At 33.2% G+C, this 21,553-nt stretch overlaps 1 protein-coding gene across 1 annotated transcript; it reads right to left on the reverse strand.

Annotated features, from left to right (window-relative positions):
- Window positions 1-1,006: 1,006 nt before the first annotated feature.
- On the reverse strand, window positions 1,007-20,637 carry LOC115443270 (sodium/calcium exchanger regulatory protein 1). Its single transcript, XM_030168617.2, has 4 exons — window positions 20,399-20,637; window positions 2,336-2,502; window positions 1,888-1,998; window positions 1,007-1,303 (listed from the first exon to the last, which is right to left on the reverse strand). Exons 1-4 carry the CDS (start codon window positions 20,466-20,468, stop codon window positions 1,253-1,255), a joined length of 399 nt encoding a protein of 132 aa, XP_030024477.1. The 5' UTR covers window positions 20,469-20,637; the 3' UTR covers window positions 1,007-1,252.
- Between the last annotated feature and the right edge of the window lie 916 nt (window positions 20,638-21,553).

The raw sequence follows: 21,553 nt of genomic DNA on the forward strand, positions 1-21,553 counted from the left end.
AATATACTTAGTTCTTTCCTAAAGAATCCAGACCAACCTGTTAGGCTGGCATCCAGCGAGTTCCTGCGACATTTATCAGGTCGTCTATCCGTCTTGTAGGTGGGCGTGTCTGACCACGCTTTGTCAGTACTTGTTCTTCGCTCTAGACCTTTTGGCACATCTGTTAGTAATCTATAGGCTATGAGCCGTGTTTATTGCCACTTTATAATAACTTACATTGATATATATTTGGTATGTTTCTCCTATTCTATCCGAAGATTACATCGGAGCCAGAAACAATAATTTATGTGCCACGCCCGACGCCAAATAAGTTAACAATCCGCAACTTCTTTCCCAGTCCGACTATGGAATTCATATTACAACTAATACATAATAAGCTATAGAAAGCATACTGTTAAACGTAGACATTCCCTGAACATTTTCATATCGGCCTTTTTGAAAAGATCTGCTTCCATCTAGTTGTGGCTTTAGAAGGTGGCGAACGGGGCAACAGCCCAGGGCTTCGTAGTTTGAGGAGCTTAACACTTGCAAGGGGTACAAAGAAAAAACGTTCTTTCCATGTTTAGCAATCAGATAAGAAAGCCTTGCAAAGACCTGCCACCCAGAACCTCACATTAGTTAAGGTCGTAACTGCACCCAGGTATTACGTACTGCGCCCGCTAACCTGTATGCTAAACGAGGCGAGTAATAGCTCAATACCTTTCTAAAGGATTGTGTAGTCTAAATACTTCTTACATACATAGTCCTACCTATATCGAACCATTTTCCTAGCATTCTATTATTAATATTATGTTCATAGGACTTTGGTGAGCATTATTAAGGTAATTGAAAATAACACTGGTTGTATTTTTGTTCTTGAAAAATATTCCCCAATCCCGAATTTTAATCATTACACCTAATTGCGACGCAGCTCAATTCCAATCAAAACTGCATGTTAAAATACATACAGACCTGATATTATTGTTAAGCATCGTATTCTTCAATGGAATAAATGAAAACAACACCATACAAAAACATATTTATTTTAAATATGCACAGAAAAACTTATACAACGATTGAAGACGCCAACAAGTCTAACTTTGGCAAATACAGAGCGTACAAAGATATTGAGATACACTTATGTTTCGAAATATTTTACGTTGTTACACAAGATATCTAAATAAACATAATTTAACTTTTCCATAGTTGTGCTACATAATAATAGGACAAAAAATATAAGGGCTCCAGCCCGGCAGTCTTATGAAGCTTGGGTTTATTGAACCTTGTAGACCCTGGTGCAGGTGACGTCCTTGGCAGTCATCACCTGGAACAAACAAGAGATGTTAAAATAGTCACTCATCTGCCCAATTTTTCTGTTAGTCTAGCAACCGTGCATTTGTGCGATAGTAAGTCATGACCTATGTTTAAGGACACTAATGATACTAGAAAAATTGCGTTGTTGATAGGTCTTCCCGATCTTTTAGGAAGGTAGTTAAAAATTTGATGTTTCAACACCATTCATTATTATGGGCAGATTCTTTTTGATGAAATTGTCTGTAAAAATATATATGCTTTGTATTTATATATACTGTGTATGATCCACCAAACTAGACGCCGATGTTTTACATTTCATTTAATGTTGAAGGTTATTGCATACTTTGTCTGCTAGTTCAACAGTAGGTTAGATTTTTTGCTCTTCAAATTTCAAAGTGCACTTTGTACATTGTTACTAGTAAATGCATTATATTAATTAGTACCTATTGTTTTTAACTTTGCGCCATTTTCGAGTCTATTTGTACGAAAATTATAATTTGGATTGTTGATCAGGTTACCTTTTATTTAATTCTATACTGTAGTTGGGGAAACACTTAAATCCTCAACAAATTCTAGAAGATGACTTATACTTACAGCTTTCATCTCCTCAGGTCCGAACTCACGGATGTATGTCACTTCCAGACCATCAGCTGCCTTCTGCACCTGCTTCAGGGTGTTGCCTTCGAATGTGCACACCGACTTCACCTGTTAAAGTAATTAATGCTATAGTAGTTGAATATAACAGCTAAATAAAAAATCATCATACAAAAAATCTCTCAGTGGTTGCATTACCATAATCCAAGAGATTGAAATTTAAAAGAATTTTTAATTAAATATTTTCTTCTATCGGTTCGTCAAGTTCTATTCTTATTAATTTAGTAGTTATGCTCGCGGCTTCGCCTGCATGGTGACCTTATCCGGAGACAGTCTCTGGGAGCTGTTTGTGTTATTTATCTATTCCACGATTTTCCTCATCTTCCATCAGTAAAACAATAAGACCAGATTTTAAACAAATGAACTCAGTTTTGCAGTAAAGTCTCACCTTGGCACCGTCAGCGCGCTCCTCGTCGAACTCCTCGCCAGGCTTGAACTTCATCTCGGTGGTCTTGAAGGTGGAGGAGGTGACCAGGTTGTAGCCATCTCCCTCTTGGCGCAGCTCCACCGTGGGGGTCACGGCGTTGGCGGCCTTGCGGGTGATCAGGCCCACGCCTGTAGTAAACATAAAAGTATGTAAAGTATTGTAACCGGCAGAACTGATTAGCGCAGATTAGCGGTGGTAGGGCTGAGTGCATGTATGTATGTACAAATTAATCGATAGTTTGTAGTACCACATGGCACTTGTAAGATAGTAGACGAGGATCGACTGAGGAACTAATGGCGGAAAACATTGGCGCGCTGAACGTTAACCGACCAATAATGACCGTGTCCACGACTCTTTCTATTGAAGAGATATAATAATGTTAACCCGTGTTTAAAAATATGTTTTATACATTAATGATAATTAAAGGGCAAAATTCGATTTATTTAAATAAATATGCATTGCTGCTGCCGATGTAATTAAAAAGAAACATTTGACGATGAATTTAAGAAAATATCTTTCAGATCGAACTTAGTGTAACACTGCGTAAAGTTAGGTTTTATATCAAGAAATGCTATTGAATTTATAGAAATAAAAAAGTAATCAAAAACAAAATATAATTTGGAACTAAATGTTTAACAGAATGTTAATAATAAGACAATACCGTAACTTTAGCGTCTATCAAAGGTCAGTCAACCAAGCAATGAATCATTAATTGAGACATTCTAATTAATCGTTCAATATAGCACACATGAATTCGCTGGAAATCTATTAAGCTTATATTGATGAAGAGGAAGCAACATTAAACATGCATAACTGTTAATATCTACCTTATTGTTTAAAGTTATATATATTAAAATGAAAATTTTATTTTTCTATCGATACAAAGACTGAGTTTTAAGTGGTTATAGTTTTGCAGATTTGGCTCATTTCCACTTCTAACTCTAAAAAGAACTGTACTACAGAAAACTAAAGATGCTCTCGGATGTGTCAATTTTAACAAAAAGATGTCTGCTTCAAAATTTCTTATTTGTACTTAAAGTAGTTTTAACATGTAAATTGAATAGTAATGTAGAAGTAACGTCATTTAAAGACAAAGATGGTTCTTCCTTTTAACCTTCAAGTAATTGGCAGTCATTTTTGCCAAAACAAAATGGTAAATTTACCCAAAACCTTCATGAAGTCATCGAAATTCTCAGTAGACACGAGCCGATATTTCTTGTCTTCCCACGACGGCATGTTGCGGTCACCGCAAATCATTACTATTACTATAATAAGGAAATATAACCTAATAATTCCCGCAGCGGTTTATAACTTAACTGACGTATATAATGTCATACGAAAGGAGACGGCAGTTCGATCCAAAGAGTATGTAATACTACGTTAAAGTTCCATCAAATAGGTTCTCACAAATGTTTTTTTTTATTGCTTTGAATGACGAGACCAGCTTGCCGTTCACCTGATGGTAAGCCGCCTATAAATAGTAGAAACACCAACCAACACTTTGAATTTAGATGTTAGGTTTCATTATGTCCAGTAGTTACACTGGCTACAATATCCTTCAAAGCGAAACACAACAGTGACTACAAACGGCTGCTTGGCGGCTGAAATAGATATTGCGGTGGTACCTACCCAGGCGGACTCACGCATATGGCAGACCTACCACCAAGTGAATGTATAAAGAGACGGATCCTAATGCTATGCTTTTAACGGGTTTGGTTTGTCTTGGAATTTTTAACGGTGGCCTGTGTTTAGCAGTGGACTTTTAATGGCAAAAAAAAAGAATGCTATGCTACTTTCTTATTTTAATAATTGTTTAAAATTGCTCCTAAAATAAACTAATTAAAATAAGGTATTCGTAGGAATGTCACAAACCAAATTTTGTCATTTCATTTTCGGAATCAATTCGAATATTATAAGTGACTCAAAGACAATAAACAGTATAGTTAGTTAGAAAGCTATTTGGCTTGATTGAAGTGCTTGGACTCGTTTATACATTATGAACGTCACTGAATTGATTTTCGAAAAACATTAACATCAACATGCGAGAAATCAAATATTTAAACATGAACAATTCATAGCCATAGAATTACTACTTCTATCAAAAATTATTAAAATGAAGTTATATTAAGCAGGTATACGTTAAATATTGACAAGGAAGAGGCAAGATATATCTAGCATAGTATTACTACATTTGCTTATAAAGCCCGTGTTACCTTGAACCGTTGAACACAAGATCGAACTTTGATACTTCATTAAACATATGTAAATACCCATATGGTACAAACATAACGTTGCAGACTGCGGATAGTTTAGGGGTTTTTGGGCTCCGAGTTCGACTTTGGCCAGCGAGTATCTACACCATTCGATTCTGAACGTAATAAATTACGTACATACAGTGACCAAAATGACTTACTTATCTTAGTATTTTAAAATTTACAGCTTCGTGTCTTAGTAACAACTAAACTATAAAGATAGCAACGGTTACAAAATACAAAATATAGCGCTTATTTCATTTTACAAATATCTGCAGTTCCGACTAAAAGGAACCAGTTTAAAGTTGTATTTGTTTTAAACCTCCGCTGAACGTCCTTTATGGTTGCAAAAGTCTAAAGTCTAAACGTGGGTCGCCAGCCCGCATTCCAATGTTAAGGTCTGTAGGGGTTTGCACGTATGTACGCATAGCCTTTTAATAATCGTAAACTACTAAATATTCATTTTAATTCCCGTAGCGAATAGTTATTTTAATTTTAGCTTGATATGAAATCTGTGGACTTATTACAATGTAATAAGTCTACAGATTACTTAATACATGTTTCGAATTTGGATTTCTGATAGTACAATTTAGATGACGGAAAAAAATTGTTTTTAAAGAATGACCAAACATTACATGAAGTTGTTATCTAACTATTACTCATACATCACGCCTTTATCGGGATTCGATTCGGGATTCTCTCCCGCGCCTCGGAACTGCGCACTTCGTACGTGATCCAACTTTTTAAAAACAACATTTAAATAAAATTTTTTTCCGAATTATTTCGAATTTTATTTTATCAGAAATTAGATAAATAACAAGACTTGTTCTATCAGTGTCTACCTAATAACTTTTATAATACCTATTCTAAATTAAAATTTACGAATTCCTTAAGAACCAACACGGCTTCCTGTCAACCCTATTCTCGCCGGAGTCCAACGTCCAGGAGTCCACCGGGACTGCAAACCGTTGCTTCCTGTTCGATCCTAATTTAAATAATAATTCGATAATGCTAATAAAGTAACTGCGTTGGTCTCGCTGGGAGTTGGATTGTAGCAAATGGCACCATTGTGATAAGACGCGGTTATTATTTTTCCTTACATTAATGGAGTAAAGGTAAAGTTGATGATGTTGAAGGCTTTCTTAAAAAGCCAATGCTTAGAAAACATCTATACCAAGGAACTGCTGCTTTAAGCCTTATGCCAAACCGGAGCGAAAATTTGAATCTACGGCTGATTTAAAAGCAAAGAATTTGAAAAAGGTGAATTTACTCAAACTGGGCACCTATCGTCTTACTTATAACTTGTAAAGGAAAATGTAATATAGAAATTATAATTGATAAGAGGCCATGCTTGTATTCTCAATTGCTGCAAGCTGGTTTAACCACAATAATAACCAACTGCAAGAAACCAGAGCACGTTAACGATTTAATAACCATCCTATTTAGGTACAAAAACTTGATATGCTATCTAGGTCCCAGTTTTATACCGAATGCCAGGAAACCAGGCATAGGTTTTAGAAAAACCATGAACGTTTTCAGGAACAGGATGCTTGCACGGCGAAAGAATAATAAATAATAACTCGTGTCCCATTCATTATGGAGCATAGAACAGGTTGGTTGAATCTAATAAATAAGTATCAACGGTTAATCAACAAGAAATGTGTTGAAATAGATTTAAATTTGCTAATTATTGCAAACAGAAATTAAAGCAAAATAATACGTCGGGTAATTAAATTAAAATCCACGGAAGGCGTTTTCGTACCTACAAAATGAATGAATATTCTCAGATTTTAACTGTACATAACATTTTATATTTAAACAGATTCGCAGCAAAATATATTCAAATTTCTATTAATAACGGTTTATAACATGATAATATACAGTTTACTCAAATACGTCTCGATAAGAGATTTATTTGCCTGTCGTATAACAAGACTCAAGCCTGTTGCTTTCATCGCACAAGACTAATTCGACCAATTGCACCCATCGGTCGCAGATAAATCGATAAATAATTCTCTCCTCCCATTGGTGCGCTGATGGGCGCGGCGCGCTGCGATTGGTCCGTCCGAGTGGCGTGACGTCAAGGACGTCGACCTTTTAGATTGGCGCAATTTTTCAATTTAGAACGCGCCGTTGGGAATTTTTGTCAATAAAATGGTAGTCGTTGTTCGCGTGTTAGTTTAACTTTTGCCATCTTGATTGTTAGCGATCCATTTTGTCCATTCAAGCTCAATAAATCGTATGATGCGATAGATCTTTATTTAATTTGTATACTCAATTTTCCTTGTATTGTGCCTACATGTCATGAAAATTTTGATTTTAATCGTTAAACTACGTAAAAAGTATAAATATACGAATAGTTAACAATGTAGTTAGTTATATACTTTATAAACTTATATTCATATTAGGTATGTCAGCTATATCGAATTTAAGTGACGGAGTTTATGGATATGCATAATATCATGGTATTTGACGAATTTAATGCATGGTAAAAGGAAAAATAAAGATAAAAACAGTGACTTTATATCTATTTGAGTACTTACATATTGCTTGAGCCTAGCAATATATGATTTATATAAAATAATAAAAAAAAATGAACCAAAATCCTTGAAAATAATATTTTTCAAATGCATTAATATTGACTCATAAGGCCGGCGAGCGTGATTGATATAAATGCAAATATTTGCGTACACAATATTGAACTTTTCCAACATTTTGATAAGATCTATTCCATAGATATGTATTTGGACAAACATGTAGTCATTTGGAAAAACATGTCGCTCGTTAGCATCATTACGATATACAAAACGAAGTATTATGGAAAACTACTGGAAATTATTAGAAATTTCTTTGAGAATTTTAATAATATTTAATAAAATTTGCGATGTACATATAAAGTTAGTGAAAGAAATGTAACAACACATATCCCGAAAAAAAAACATAGCAATAGTTTATTAACTGCAGATAAATAAAAATATTCAGTCTATATACACATACATTTTCACCCTATAATAAAAATTCTAAACTTAACGCGTATGTTAGACATACAAAAAACTATTTTCCGTATTTTATCTCTATTTTTATATTATTATTTCCTTCCAACATTTCGAAGAATAATAAAAGAAATAAAGAAGAAAATAGTAATATGTAAAACGCCATAAAATCCTGAAAATAGTTTTATTAAAAAAAATGTAAAGCCAAGGCGCCACCTCTCAACATCCACAGTACTACTATCTTTATCTCATGAGTCTATAAAAAGCCCTGTTATGAATGTTACATATTACCTGCTAATAATAGAGGTTCAATGTCCAAACTACATTGTGTTGCGGTGCCGCGCCAACTGATCAGTAAACACTAGTGCATAATATTATTTACGTTCTATGATTCATGTTTCCGTATTTTAAAATATGACCAGACATATGTGATTTAATTTTGGAATCACACGTGCTTCTCCATCTAATATAAATTGTAACTATCTACAATCTATACATATAAAACAGAGCCCCCTTTTTTACCTATCTGTATGTGATAGATTTTCTCGAAATCTACTGAACGGATTTTTATGAAATTTCGTATGGAGATAGTTTAAGATCCTGGGAAGGTTATTTACTACTTTCTATCCTAGGAAAATATAAACCGAGACTTTTATAGGAGAAAACTCCTCCAAGCGGGCGAACCCGCGAGCAAAAGCCAGTTAATTACTAAGTGCGTTTATTCGCTAGTAAATTAGAAGACCGCGAATTTTTTATTCTATACCACTTAATCTACCGTTCAATTTTCAATGGGCGAAAGTATTGCTTACCATCAGGCGAACGGCAAGCTCGTTTCGTCATAAAAAATCAATAAAAAAAAAAACATAAAAAAGTAAGAAAAAATAACGAAAGTATTATCTTGAAACTATTACTATTTTTTATTAAATCGATACATAGTTAAATAATATTTTTGCATTGTAGCTGCAGTAATTTAAGCATAACCTGAAAAGATAGTGACTAGTGAAGTGATAATGAAAGACCTTTAGACTTTGGAAAAGGAAGAGAATGACGCAATTTTGTTATTTGCATACAATGAAGTGTGGGAGATAAAATTAACACCTACGTATGTAAAACATGAAATAGCGTTCAAGTACATTTTTTATAGAATAAAGACATTGTGCATTTTTAGATATGAGAAATTCAAAAAGTCTGAAACCTGATCGTGGAACATGGAAATAAATATATTTTTACAGTGATTTAAAATTGTATTGAATATTATTATTTGGAGATTTTATGTAAAGTTTTTTTTATAATGAAGCGATATCCCACACAAATACAAAACAATAAGTCCACAGAATCACAGTTCAAACAAAACATAAATAAATTAAGAAAAAAACTACGACCACTATTAAAACAAGACAATTAAAAGAAGAAACAATACAACTCGAATCTTTAAAATATATCCTGTAGACGACGAAGAAAACGATAAAGTGGGTACGAATGTGTTTACTGGAAACAACCACTAGCTTGCTTACAAAACTACATAAACAACATATCAGCAGGCTGAGACATATAAAAAAAAACAAACAAGAAAACTGAAGTTATTGCACCAACTTAAGCAGTTAAAATATATCCTGTATTAGATAGAGTAAATGATGAAGCGGCAAGGAATGTTATTGATAATGATCGTATCCCCCGGCTAGGCGTAGGCAGCGACATCCGCAGTCCCGCTCAATAAGTCAAACCTATTGCGCCAATTTATATTGATTGATATTTAAATTCGACGGAGGCAGTAAAAGCACTTTTGAAAATGGAATCGTTTTCTGAAGTGAAGGGTTTGTTTACAATATCGACAGAGCAAGGAGTTTACTGTTAAAAAAAGTTTTATTTAAAAACATCCTTAACTGCTTGGAAATAAAACCACCTAGTCTTAGACTTGAGTGGTAATATTATTTCTAACATAAATAAAAATCTGCTAATACGCATGTAAGAAATATACTCTCAGATATTGTGGTGTATTTAAAATAAACGTATTTATCACTAGTAAGACATGCAAGTGTCAAAATAAAAGATATAATCATATTATGTTGGAAGCTAATTGCATTAATTATGATGTAATTAAGATTGATTTCGAATTGATAAAAATATTATCGGTAAGTTGACTAGTTTTATTTTTGTCGAATTGTATAGGTTACTATGTTGATAAGTACGTAAACAATTAAAAAGAACGCAAAACTTCTCAGAAACATTGTAAACAACAAGTACCTATATTTATAAAATAGTTTGAGAATGTAATTTACAAACAACATTTAAAAATGCAATTCGTAATATAATTTGGTATTACGAGATATTAAAGAGAAAAATCAAAAACATTATCTATCTGTTCTCTACTCAGTTCATCTAGAAAGCGGTTTCAAACACGTGGACAAACGTGTTCCCAACTATATATAGAATAAACAAAATAGAAAACTCGTTCGTTCACAGACGTTCTCGAACGTGCATTATTGACGGCAATTGAAGCTGATTGCTGACCATTTTACCACAATTGACCGGCCGACGCGTCCATTGGAAGCCTTAACGCCAAACTATGCCGGGATATTCACATACGAACCGTATAATTCATTCAAAGGATGTGCCGGCGCTTTGACATGACCCGCGTGACATGAGGAAAGAGGCGATCATGAAGATTTTGCTCATTGACTTATGTTGATTAAAGCTAGAATGTTGACTCGGAATGTCGATTCTACGTAGAAGATGATAGATTATATAACTTGTCTATAGATAGCTAGCTATGGGAATAAATAATAAAGCTCAGTGAAGAGTATAAAACAAAAAATATATATTATTCAAAGTTCGAAGATCTTCTGGATAACTTTTTGATATTAAAGTTTAAGCTATATAATTTGCACATCTACTAACTATCATAGTACATAATAAATCAGTAATTAAAGTAAAATTTAAAAATCAGTTCGCAGAATTCAATTGACTAAATCTGAGAAGAAAACTTTCCAGAACATTCCGGTGCAACAGTCTCCGTACAATTCTTATTGGCTATGACAAAGTGACAGATAAATTGCCCCCGACCACTGTGTGCGTACATCGGTCCATCCTGTTTGAGATAACAAATCATAGGATGAGATGCAGTAATACGATATATTTAACCACAATACAATCTCAAGACTCAGATTTTCTTGACTCGGATGTAAAATGTAATGAAGGATAACAAGAAAGTAAACTACAATAAGTATATAAAATGCAACATTTTAAATATCATTTGAAGCAAGAACTTAATCTACGTTTAGTTTTCGTTCATGTGATTACAGTCTTTAGTAATAAACCATGTTATTTATGGTCCCACTACTAAAGATGCCCAAGAGAGAAATGGGAGCATCTTAGTAAGAATATTGGGTATGGGACAAAGACAAATTAACGTCAGGCATAAAGAAAAATTGTTGACAAAATAAGCCATTCTAGTAAATGAGGAAATAAAACTTATTATTTAATGTAATCAGTTATGTTCGTCCAAATAGTACAACTTACTAACAGAACTAGCGTATCTTCGGTTGGAAACAATGTATCCGTTTGTGAATTCTATACTGGGCTTTACCGCACAGACATTCTCTTGGTAACGTAATCTTCAACCACAAGGATATGGGTACATACTACACCCAATATTGATTATATTCGCCCGTATATGTTACATCGGAACTATGGCAGTTATTAGTATACCAGTTGAATTAGAATTAATTTTAGTGAAAACATAAAAGACATTAAAACAATAATTTAGAAGTAAAATTAAGAAGTAATTTGGTAAGTTCCTAAGAAAAAGAGAGAAACATTTTTAAATATAAATTATGAAACAAGATTCATAGAGGAGCAACAACCCATGTACATCAATAAATATACAAACAATTTTGCAAATTGTGATTGCCATCATTAGCAGTAAGTTTTCGTTTAGTTCTTAGCAGAAGCTTGACAAGTGAGGAAGTGAGTTGATGGTACGGAAACACGCTCATGAAGACCCACAATTCCAAAGGATTAGTGGCTGCGTATATAACAATAATTTCGAAGGTATGTGAAGTCTACTAACCCGCACTAGACTAGTGAGGTGGGCTAAGGCCTAATCTCTCTCAGTAGGAGAGGTGGCCCGTGCCCATTAATGGGACAGTATATATTACAGGGCTGATATTATATAATGACTGCGTTATAGACCTCTTCTTTAAAATAAGTTTTTGGATCCTGGTAAACGTTATTCATAAAATATTTACAGTATCGGATTAAATATTAATGGAATCCGCATAGGCTATGAAAAAAGGGCCATCTTAGTGTTTTTATACAATAAATAAAAGTCAGAAAAGTTTTCATGCTGCCTTTACAGCATTGATTTCACAAGGATCATGAGAGCATGAAGTTTTAATTATCCAAATTTTGTTTAGTCTTTTGTTCCTTCTTTTGCATAGAGAAAATTGGCGAAATAAAACAGCATTCTTAATGCTCATATGACATAGATTGTTATGGAAGTACACTTAATCATGTAATTTAGTTCTTTTGTTTCATTGTTATACAATTCAATTGTTATGCATCACGAAGGCTATATTACGAAATTCATATATTTATTTAGACGGACTGATAGGATACAAGTTATATAATACATTAATATTCGTTGAATAAGGATTGCTTATCGAAGCATCTGTAAATGGTAATAAACTTTAAATTCAGATTGTTTTCATATTATGTTATACATATAGATATACTATACATACTTTTCAAAACTGAATACTCAAATCTAATAACGCTTTTAGTGAACAATAACAGACTTATTCAAGTTGAACAAATAGTAATATTAGTATTTGTTCGTATGCGTAAATAGGTAAACATGCTTCTTTAATCCCAAGTGCTGCATTATAATATTAATATCATATCTGTTTTATACACTGTTTCACTACTGGGCACGGGCCTCTTCAACTAACGAGAGGGATTAGGACTTAGTACACCAAGCTGGGCTGTTACGGATTAGTAGACTTCACGTACCCTCAAAATTCTTATAGAGAAATTTTCAGGTATGCAAGTTTCCTCAAAATGTTTTCCTTCACCGTTAAAGCAAGCGTCAATTTATAAAAAATATACACATAACTTTAGAAAAGTCAGAAGTGCGTGCCCTTGGGTTTTGAAACTGCGGACATTCGTCTCGGCAGTCAGTTTCATTCCAAACTAGGCTATCGCCACTTACATGCTGAATTATATTGTAAAAAAAATGTTCCATATGAATGTAAATAGCCTTTTGTCAGACAAATTTAATGTCATGATTGTCAAGGTTTAACATATATGGAAATTAATGCTTCCATCTAAAAATTTGTATTTTAGGAAAATTACAAAAAGCTTAGAACATTCTGGAAGGCCAAAGATGGAAAAGGCGGATCCTCACAAAAGCCAGTGTTAAAAATTACGTAAAAGAGACGTAAACAGAAAAAAAAACATTACATAAAAAACTACTTTTAGGATAAATAGCATAGATACGGATATATTATTCTAATGAACATTGACCAGGAAACGATTATCTGTTATCTGAAGTGTAAAAGAGAGTGGCCGAAAAGTATATTGGCATACCGTATAGGGATTTTCTGATAGTGGACGTTAAGCAGACTTCAATAAAGCGATAAGGGATAATAAATTTTACATATTATGTAATGTGTTACATTACTGTTACATAGTATAATTATAAAAATGATAATTGATTCATTTTCAGAAATAAAAAATAATTGACATTATTGTAGTTAGTTTTTAGATTTACAGTTGATATTTATCTTTGTGGTAAATTTATTTTAAGCAATTACTTTTTGATTGTTTCGGTGGCGCAGTTGTATTACGGTACTGTAAAGTAAGTAAGCTAAGTCCTGGGTTCGATTCCCGAATCGGGAAAAGTGCTTTTGGGCTTTTCTACTGAGTTCCTATAGCATTCAGGAGTAATGAGCTTCCTATTAGTGAAAAACATCAAAATCGGTTAAGTGGTTCCTGAGATCAGCGCGTCCAAACAAACTCTCCAGCTTTATATATTAGTATGGAGAATTATCACCTGACAAGACCTTAGCAGTATAATTAAGATTTATCTGCAACAACCGGTCGTTGTGAATGAATAGGTGTCATTGGCAATATTCCGAGTCCAGAATGGAGTCAAAGTCCGCGCGGTTCAAGGTCCGAGGCTGAACGCTCACAGTATTTTTCAATAGAATTAGCAGACTATGCTAAACTGATCAGTCACCAAGACATGATTCATGTTTAATAATCTTTACAAATAAAGCTGAGTGTTTGAACGTGCATATCTAAAGAACACTAAACCGATTTTGTTTTTTTTCACTAATACGAAGCTACATTAACTAAACCGGTTTTGAAAAATTCATTAGGAAGCTACATTAGTTGTTACTTTTTATCTCGGGAAAATATTTATCTCTGATTTAATATAGCAAAACAGTATGTACACGTTTTTGTTTCATATTTTCTTTAAAACAGGCATATTCGTAAGTGTACAATGTAACTCAATATTAAATTATGTTTTTATATAAAAACAGTAATTATGATAAACATTATTTACAACTTGTCTATATACATTACTCATTTCATAATATAATATTGATTATACCTTTTTATTAACTAACTAGCTTTTGCCTGCGGCTCCGCCCGCGTTATAAAGTTTTTCAGGCTAAAGTTTTCCGTTATAAAAGTAGTAGTTTCCCGGGAGCCTATGTTCTTCCCAGAAACTCAAACTGTCTCCATACCAAATTTCATCTTAATACGTTGGGTAGTTTTTGAGTTTAACACGTTCAGGCAGACAGATGCAGCGGGGGACTTTGTTTTATAATATATTTTTTAGAACTTTTTAAAAGGAACAATCCCGTCATACATCATTGTTGCATAACTTTAACCGTTTACGCAGCGCACGCAACGGAAGCTCTCAAAACTAATAATTTTTCCTCGATTTGCAACATGTTTCATTACTGTTCCGCTCCTATTGGTCATAGCGTGATGATATATAACTTTGAGCACTCCACAAACAAAGGACTATTCAACGCAAAAATATTTTTTCTGTTGGGACCGGTAGTTCCTGAGATTAGCACGTTCAAACAAACAAACAAACAAACTCTTCAGCTTTATATAATAGTATAGATAATCTGATGTTCAAAGTACATAAAATTCCAATAGCATCTATTCGATACATTTGCATACTAGAAATATTATATTTATAAAAAAAACTCACTATAATCTCTGTTACAGCTATAACAATGCAGAGGGCGGCAGATTTGTCATGGCTCTGCAATAGCTTGGAGCAAAAAGTGGTCTTTCGAGCCAGGCCGGGAGCAATGATCTTCATCTTTAATGTGTGCTTACAACACATTTTGCTGACGAGTTTCAACAAAAAAACAGATATACGTACTTTGTGTGCGTTTCAAAGAACATTAATGTGTATTTTCTATGCTTGCCGTTTTGAGGAAATTCATGACACGAACGTCAAAATAGAAATAAGCAAATTATATTAGGGACAAGCAGAGCTAAGAGGCATCCACATTTTCACAATAATGTCGTCCGAATTTCAATATTAAGACAAAAAGGATTGATTATTTGGTTTTTAACATTACCTCTAACCGTTCGCAGTTATGGCAATTTCAGCAGTGAGGCCGCAATTGCGCAAAAACACAAAAATATTACAACAATATTCAAGATACGAAGTCTACACGGAATTTTTACAAAAAGAAGTCACGTAAGGCATGCAAAATGGTAATTTAAAAATTGAACGGTTTTTTGTCGATCTTTTATCTAACTAAGGAAATGAATCATTTGCGACGCCAACGGAGCTGAAAGTTTTTTTGTTTAGAAATACAACACCAAACAAAAAATGTCTGCATTGTCGATGTCTGACCGTGAAAATAGATATTTCAAATATTTTTGAAAGCTAATCTATTGAATATGACGAATATCGTGTTTTAATTAGAAGTATTACTTTTAACTTTATCTTAAATATTTGCGAACCGAAAAATCAGTTTTACAGTTTCAAAACTAGAATAAACTGCAAGTAAAACTTTCAAAGATAAGGTAAGGGATGTCGTAGATTGAATTACTTGCTACACTGTCATTTTCAGAGGTCAAATAAAAAACAGACAAAGTTAGTCAACTATTGATTCGATGGTACATATAGCCTTTGCAAGGTGACCCCGTAGCACTAAATGATGATTCAAGCCATTAATTTCCGAATTTAACTGATAAATTCCATCGATAGCACATTACATCATAAGTACAAAGTGGGTTTCATTAGCTATGTGGAATTATTTGAATTATGAAAGGAAGTTTTGTTTCTGTGAAGAACTCATTGTATGTGAACATAGAACAAGGCGTCTTATCGAATTTGCAATAAATTGTAAACATACAGTTTACTTGATTATTTTAACAGAGAACTTTAGTTTGTATATATTTTTGGAATGATGAAGAGGTTATGAAAGTAGTGTTACTTAACAGACTATGCAGGTGGTCTGATAATGCTTCAAGTGTACATTTTTATATAGATTAGTAATATCGAATATACAAAATCTTCATACAGTTATTCTGTGTTTTTGATGATAAGTTTGGCTTCGTTTTCTATAAGGTAAACTGTCGGATTCTTCCTTGAGGTAAATTCAAGGAGTTGCCAACTCTGAATTCGTAGAGTACCTACATAGTATCTCAGTTGCCATTAAAAGTATTTACTTTCATTGATTTTTAAATAGGAATCTTAATATAATTTTTTCAAGGTTTATTTTGAATAAATTTACTTATGATAAAATTAGCACATACAAATAATACTATCTGCTGTATAACGTCAATAACAAAGTTAACCCTAAAGATCACTCTCACCATGTTATCTCGCATCCCAGACCAGTGACTGATAAAGTTCTGACTCATGCAATATAGTTTTTGTATCATATTGTGACTAAAATGGAAAACGTTCATGAAAACCGGAGTTGAGTAGAGAATTTTTTCTTTCATGATACAAATGTCCTCAAATATTTAAATAGTGAAGGAAATTTTAGTTTTAGAAAAAGGTGTATATATAATTTACTAGCTTTTGTATGCGGCTTCGCCCGCGTGAAGGAGTTTTCTGGGACAAACGTCCCGCTATATATTTTCCCGAGATAGAAAGTAGCCTTTCTAAGGCCTTGAACTATCTCCTTTCCAAATTTCATAAAAATCCGTCAATTAAATTTTGAGAAAATCGATAACATACAGACAGACAGAAGAGGGAAATTTGTTTTATAATATGTATAAATATATAAAAATTGTGAAAATATGGGCTATAATCAATTAATTTTACTAATATTTTTATACGTATCGTAAACAGCATTGATACATAAGTCTTTTGGTCTGATGCCGACATTCCTTCCCAGAATCGAAGTTACATTCACAACTCGTGTTTCAAACTGCGATGGTTGTTTTTTTGACAAAACAATATAACCAATCTCCGAAGACTTGATTAAAATTTTGATTGCCCCAAAAATATGGTTTTCAATAAAACTTACGTGCCATGTTAATGCGATCCAACTCTTTTGTAATAGTTTTTAAACTTATAGAAATAATTTAATTTCAGAATCTGATAAGAGTTTTTTAAATTGCGTTTCATCATTTTTTAACTAGTTTAGGTGGATTTAATTGTGCATTTAGAATCTAACAGCCATTTGTTAGATAGACAATACGAAAGATAAAATGTTATTAGAGATAATGATAGGTAAACGTCACGATCCTTCGATAGATCACGAACTAATCAAGTTATTTCATTATAAATTCTTTTGTTTTATTTAATTACTATTGCATCTTATAGTAAAAGTCAATTATCTATATTCTAGAGACTCATTTGCATTCCAAAATGGTAGCCAGTGAGAGCCGATGTTGCGGTATCGATTAAACCCGTACATAAATGTAGCCACTATTCTATACAGTATAGTTAGAATTTCCAATTTCGAAGTGTTAACCTGGGGATCAAAGGCTTACATTCAACGCAATCAACAATGCATTGCGAAACATAATTGGCACTGTAATATATTCATGGAACAAGTAATAAATATGAAAATTGTTCCATTGTTATGAATAATACGGACATAATACCTATAAGTCATATTTGCTTATCAAAACTCCACAATAGGAAAAATTCAATACATGCTCCAAATGGCTAACCACGGCACGAGACGGTGTAATAAATTTGAAAGTTTTTCTATTACGCCTATAATACCTATGTATACCTAAACAATATATCTAATTCCCATCAGACCTATATTTGAAAGAATCAATACGCTATATGGTATGGGGCAGCTAAACACGGCACGCGAGCGCTAGCACGTGGCAAAAAAGAATTTATAATTGCTATGGGGCCCCTAGTAACTAGAACATTGCCTTGATTAGTGCTATGGAACCATGTGAGTTATGCACGTTCATGTTTAACTAGGGGAGTAGTAAGAGCAAATTGAAGCGCAAACTATAATATTGAGCGGGCTTCTTTCCAGCCATTATAATTTGAGCTAAAGAGTTTGTAACATTTACTTTCTTGTTTCCTGACCTCTCCATCTGACCAGATGTCCAGTGTCCTCTGAGACCAATTGAAACATCCTCAATATTTAATTAGATACTACCCAAACTCCTCTGGGTCACCAGTATCAGTATGTATTAGAAGAGTAAAGAAATTTTTAAATCAAAGTAAAATAATCATTGTCTATATTCCCTTTTGCTAATAAGGAAGGTAACATAATAAAAGACTTGGCATTTTTTGGCTAAGTCATCAGCGAATTCAATGAAGTTGATGATATATTTATGGAAAATTTTAAATAATGCAACTTGTTCATAATGATGCATCAGTCGTGTGTCATGGCTTTCGTTGCGCACATTCTTATTTCGTCAAATATAATCTTATCACTTTCGAACTTAAGCTATATTATCGTAAAGTCGGTCCACACCTAAGTTTGTCTTAGATATTCGCATGTATTAACAATCCAAATTTGAATATAATTACTAGTGATAAATTTTAAGTTTCTGTCAGCAAAGATTAGTCAGACTTTAGTGGAGTTCATGAAGATAATGAAATTAGAGAAGCAGAACATCTACAAAGAGGCATGTTAGGGTACTATGAATCTAAATTGATACTAATATCCTCATTAATAAAAGCTGCATCATCCCCGAGCGACATGACTAAATTTCACTTTAGAATTTTATTCTAGCAAAATATATTTCATGGAAGCTAATCCGCAAGCTTAAACGATTAATTGCGATGCAGTAACTACAGTCTAAACTGTATTTCAGTTGCATCTATTAAACTGTATCAAAACTGATGGTCTATAATCCGCTATAGCAAAAAAGCATAGCCCTGTACGATGAATAGATGGAAACTCCACTAATTGGAATTGGAGCGAATGATACAAGTCTTTGAAAAGGCTTTTCAGCTCATAGAATAGTAGTGCCGTAATGACGTCATAGCCTAGAGGGCGCGAGCTTTAGTTCACGCGTATTGGGTCACAGCTGGGTCAGCCCGGGATAGAGAATTCTAGCTGCGTTTTCCATGACCTATTTCCATTTTAAATAATTTCATATTACCTACATACAATAAATGTTTCACTATCTATTGAAGATACTCTTGAAACACAAATAATCTAGACGAAAAGATTAATTGTGTTCCATGATTTGGGACTTGACTATCTTTGGGAACTGAAGAGTTTTTTAAATGGTCGTTTTAAATTTTTAAGCACTGCCATATTTGCTAAGAAAAAAATATTAGTATAAGTTCGAAAATTTCACTAACCTACAAATTTCAGCAGAAGGCGCGGCCATGTTGACGGACTGTCGTAAATTATTTACAGAGACATTATCACGAAAAGGACAAAGGTCAAGTGTGGTCATAGTACTACATAGTACATCGCTATTTATTATGCTAATGCCTAATAGTTTGGACAGTATCCCTAGCTAAAGTATGGCGCATCGATCCGTGTCATTTTTCTTTTGAATCAGCTATCTGATACGGCACCTATGCATAATGTGTGGTCGAGATAATCTGATGAATAGGCTTTATTAGTCAACCATACCTGGTATTCACAATATCAGGTCATAAAAATGAGTAATCAACTAATGCTGATAAAATATATAGATAAAAACTGCTTAGGTATTTAGACATCGTTTTATATTTAGTAGAAATAAAAAAAATATTAAATCGGAAAAATCGTACAGGTGTCATAATTATGCATTGGGGGTAGACAAAAATATAGATAGAAAAAGCCTAAACTTCAAAAGTCTAAATGATATTTTCTGAGTAATCTGATGGAATAAAAATAGAAGTAGACTACCCACGTTGTAAAATGTATAGGATAAAATATGAGAAATCCAAATATTATAATATTAAGAATAAATTATTTATTCATATTATGCGACTTAAAAATAACGAAGTATCTAATATGATTATGCTCAAAAGAACATAAAATATGAGCAATCATTTAGAATTAAGTATATAAAAAAGTGAATCGCATAATCGCATAAAAAATTGTGCAGGTAGTTCGTTCACAAAATCTAACTCTGTCTGCAACAGGTAAAACTCATAAAGGAGTTATTATTCATGAATTTAAATTAAATATAACACGTGATTAACAAAAAATATTATTTAATGTTGAAATATGGAATAATTTCGATTACTGATGAATTCAAACAGGTAATATTAAAAAAGTAGAAGGTACCGGGCGTGGAGACAAATGCCGGCCGGCACAATGTGATAATCTTTACAACAGAATTAACAAATAAATACTCACCAATGGCCTTCATGAACTCGTCGAAGTTCTCAGAAGAGATCATCTTGTACTTCTTGCCGACAAACTCCATTTTTAAAGGATTTATTTAATATATTTGATTTAAAAATATGTCAGACCCGGACACCGGCTACAACTAGAATGAATAAACGCGGCACACGTATTTCGCCTCTTGGTATGGATCGTTGAGCCGCAGCCACGCATGCGTGATTGAATGAATGGAACGAATTGACCGGAGTGAATGGTATGTGAATGAGTATAAATAGTCCTTGGCGCGGAAATACGTTGGGGTCGTTTTGTTTAGCTGTTAGCCCTCATGTTCCACGACCTGCTGTACACCATTGTTATACAATTATTTGTATTATTCAATGCACTGGGTAATGACCTTTCATGCTCTTTCACTGAATAATATAATAACTTGACAAATTTGGCATAAACGATCTAAAGACATTAAAGAGTAAGCATGTGGGTTCATTTATTTTCTTGTAAATATATGATAAGATTAGATAAATAAGTACTCATCTAGGTACCTATTTACAGCTTTAGAGACTCTTAGGGTCGGTAATTAATAGCTGCTTCCTACAATTTTCTATTATTACATTAAAGCTGGCATAAATTAACGAAAAACTTACAAAGAATATAATGTATGGCGAGTGAAGAACTTCATAGCGTTAATAATTCATGTAGTAAAATAAAAAAATCTCAAAACAGAAACAAAAAAAGCGTCTGTAAAATGTAAGAATAAATAAACTTTTCCGTTGAATAAAAATATTTCTAGAATATCCGCTAGATGTCGTTATTCTAAATGTGGACTATGTAATATAAATTAATTTTGTTCAGTATTTTATTACTATCGGGAAGGCCACTCGCCAAATTCAAAAATATAAGCGGGGCCCTTGATCTCAAAAGAATGATTGATTAATGAAAACATTGTAATAGATACTCTGTATTAATTTGATTCTCTTATCTCTAAATGCTCAACCTATAGGTACTATCTTATTATATATAGACGTAAGGATACTTTATGAGGCGAAATTCTTATAGAGAATTCCTAGGTGAGACATGTGAATTTTCTGGTGATGTGTTTCTTCACCGAAAAAACAAGTGATTTTATTCGATAAACGGTACGCACGTAACTTCGAAAAGTGCAGCGTGTGT

The sequence above is a fragment of the Manduca sexta genome, chromosome 9, assembly GCF_014839805.1.
Source record: "Manduca sexta isolate Smith_Timp_Sample1 chromosome 9, JHU_Msex_v1.0, whole genome shotgun sequence".
NCBI lineage: Eukaryota > Metazoa > Arthropoda > Insecta > Lepidoptera > Sphingidae > Manduca > Manduca sexta.

Coding starts and splice junctions, on each gene's coding strand:
- LOC115443270 (XM_030168617.2), bottom strand. CDS start 20,468: ATGGAGTTTGTCGGCAAGAAGTACAAGATGATCTCTTCTGAGAACTTC. Junction 2,503..20,398: donor CGAGTTCATGAAGGCCATTG/GTGAGTATTTAT, acceptor TGTTTACTACAG/GCGTGGGCCTGATCACCCGC. Junction 1,999..2,335: donor AGCGCGCTGACGGTGCCAAG/GTGAGACTTTAC, acceptor TTACTTTAACAG/GTGAAGTCGGTGTGCACATT.